Source organism: Azolla caroliniana, unplaced genomic scaffold, assembly GCF_043228905.1.
Source record: "Azolla caroliniana isolate FFs.n. ecotype wild unplaced genomic scaffold, voAzoCaro1.0.p SCAF_14, whole genome shotgun sequence".
Lineage (NCBI taxonomy): Eukaryota > Viridiplantae > Streptophyta > Polypodiopsida > Salviniales > Salviniaceae > Azolla > Azolla caroliniana.
In genome coordinates, this window is record NW_028230449.1 from 18999516 (window position 1) to 19001672 (window position 2157).

General features: G+C 36.0%; 1 protein-coding gene across 1 annotated transcript in view; it reads right to left on the minus strand.

The window, feature by feature from the left end:
• Nucleotides 1-875: 875 nt before the first annotated feature.
• LOC147855747 (transcription factor MYB14-like) overlaps nt 876-2157 on the minus strand; it is a 7211-nt gene continuing 5929 nt past the window's right edge. The window contains exon 3 of the mRNA XM_087330533.1: nt 876-1618. Within this exon, the coding sequence (XP_087186659.1) occupies nt 1015-1618 (604 nt within the window). The 3' untranslated portion in view covers nt 876-1014. The remainder of the gene's footprint in view (nt 1619-2157) is intronic.

A 2157-nucleotide genomic window follows, 5' to 3' on the forward strand; every position in this document is an offset into this window, starting at 1 on the left:
TGTGCAATATCCGGATTTTGAATCAGACAAGCCGGCTATCATCCAACCCCTATTGGCTTTAGGCCGATCCGACTAGTTCTCCATCCCATTTGACTTGTGTTGTTCACATCCTGAGGGACCAGTTTTCCCAACAATGGGAAGCATGCAAATAGATCCAATTGACACATTTTGTATTCCAATTGGATGCAAGATATGGAAAAATGGTTTGGTAAATGGGATGTAACACACGTACTTCATGATGTATCACTAGATTTCTCTGTAAATGAGGTCTTTTTGCAACTTCAATGTATCATGACATGGGAAAAATGTAGAGGCTCATGCTTCACACATTATACTACACATGATGCATCTAACTACAAAACCACATTCTTCATCGAATGGGGAAACCATACACATTGATACATGTTAAAGGCCATCCCATCGTCTGTTATCTGAACTGTTGCTTCCATGGGACTTACCTCACACATTGCGATGTGAGACGGGGAGTTGCGGCACAATTTATCAGAGTGGTCGACTATGTACACTTTGCACAAAACAAGTTCGGGAGTTTGAGTATCACACTTTGATGCAATGCCTTGTCTTTGATAATATTCGACTATGTTTCTCACACTATCTTCAACTAAACCCAATCCTTGCACAAATTTCTCTCACAATCACAATGTGCTCTCAATTACAACATTCATTGGTAAAGTTCTTGAGCATCAAGAGTCACTACTCACATTCACATGTATTATGTGAAATGTAATATTTTTGGTCTCATAGGTCATATAAGACCTCGAAAGACAATAATAGAACCTATCTATCTCTCCTCCCCCCCTTGATGATTGTGGATATTATTAATGAAATTATTTAAGCTACAAATGTTCAATGACGAGTATCACACACATTAATTATTTGGTTATACGCTCATGAACAAAATCTTCTTTTATACATGGATTGAAATTGTCATTAAGGATCACACAATATATAAAGCGTGGTGTATATCAATAAAGGAATAGTGAATGAGAACATTGGTCATTCTAAGGCTGAAGTATGAAGTTGATGATTCATAAAGTTCCAAAGGACAGATTGTAACCCATCATCAGATGAAGAAATTGGCACTAATTGATGATCCCACAATGGATAATTAGCGTTGGTATGTTGTTGATTAACACCATTGATCAAGTTGTGATAATAATTAAGGCCTTGATTAAAGGAGTGATTTGTGGGGACATTGGTTGATGACGATCGAGATTCTTCTTTGGAACATACATCAAGTAAATGAGGGATTTGATTAGTTCCCAATGCAATAATATTCTCACATAATGGTTCAATGTTTTCATGATGGATCATCATGGGTTGATAATGAGTAAGAGGATTCATGACCATGGCATTATAATCACAATGTGTAGTAGAATCATTGGTTGATGAATTTATTGAGGTGGAATCATGTGAACATGAGCTAGAACCCAATATAAGTTGGTCGTGATTGGAACCTACACCATTGTCGATGAGATTGGTGTTAAATTTGGTTGATAATTGCTCATTAACTCTCCTTGTGCTCCTTGTGTATGAATGCCAGAAATTCTTGACATCGTTGTCTGTCCTCCCAGGCAAGTAGGAGGCTATCTTAGACCAACTGCAATCAATGTTAATACAATTTTTAATATATCATTTATATAATAAAAAATTCTCAACTATATTGTGCATCTCATAATATGGTTTAAAGCCTTTAAGTTACAAACATAAATGCACTTGTCATGCATTCATTAAATACGAGCACAAATAGGTTGATTGTATGTCATGTATCTTACAACAATGCCATCATATACGTACTTGTAAGTTACATGTATATGATGGCATTGTTGTGGACTATTTCCACTTGTTAAATAACTTAAGATAACATCATAAACTTCAAACAATGTGTGAAAAATACAAACAACTAGGAGTTGGTGGGTTGAATAGTGTTCGAAATCATCGCTAGGGAATCTAGTATGTTTGTGCATGTGTGCACATGGGTTGTGTCCTTATAACATTGCAGCGTGGTATTGCTTGTGCTTTACCTATCAAATATCTTGACTTAAAATATTGTGCAAAAATGGAATGTGAATGGGAACTCTCTGTGAGTAGAAGTAATAAAACCTTCTACCTCATTTGTTCACTAATTCCCAACACATT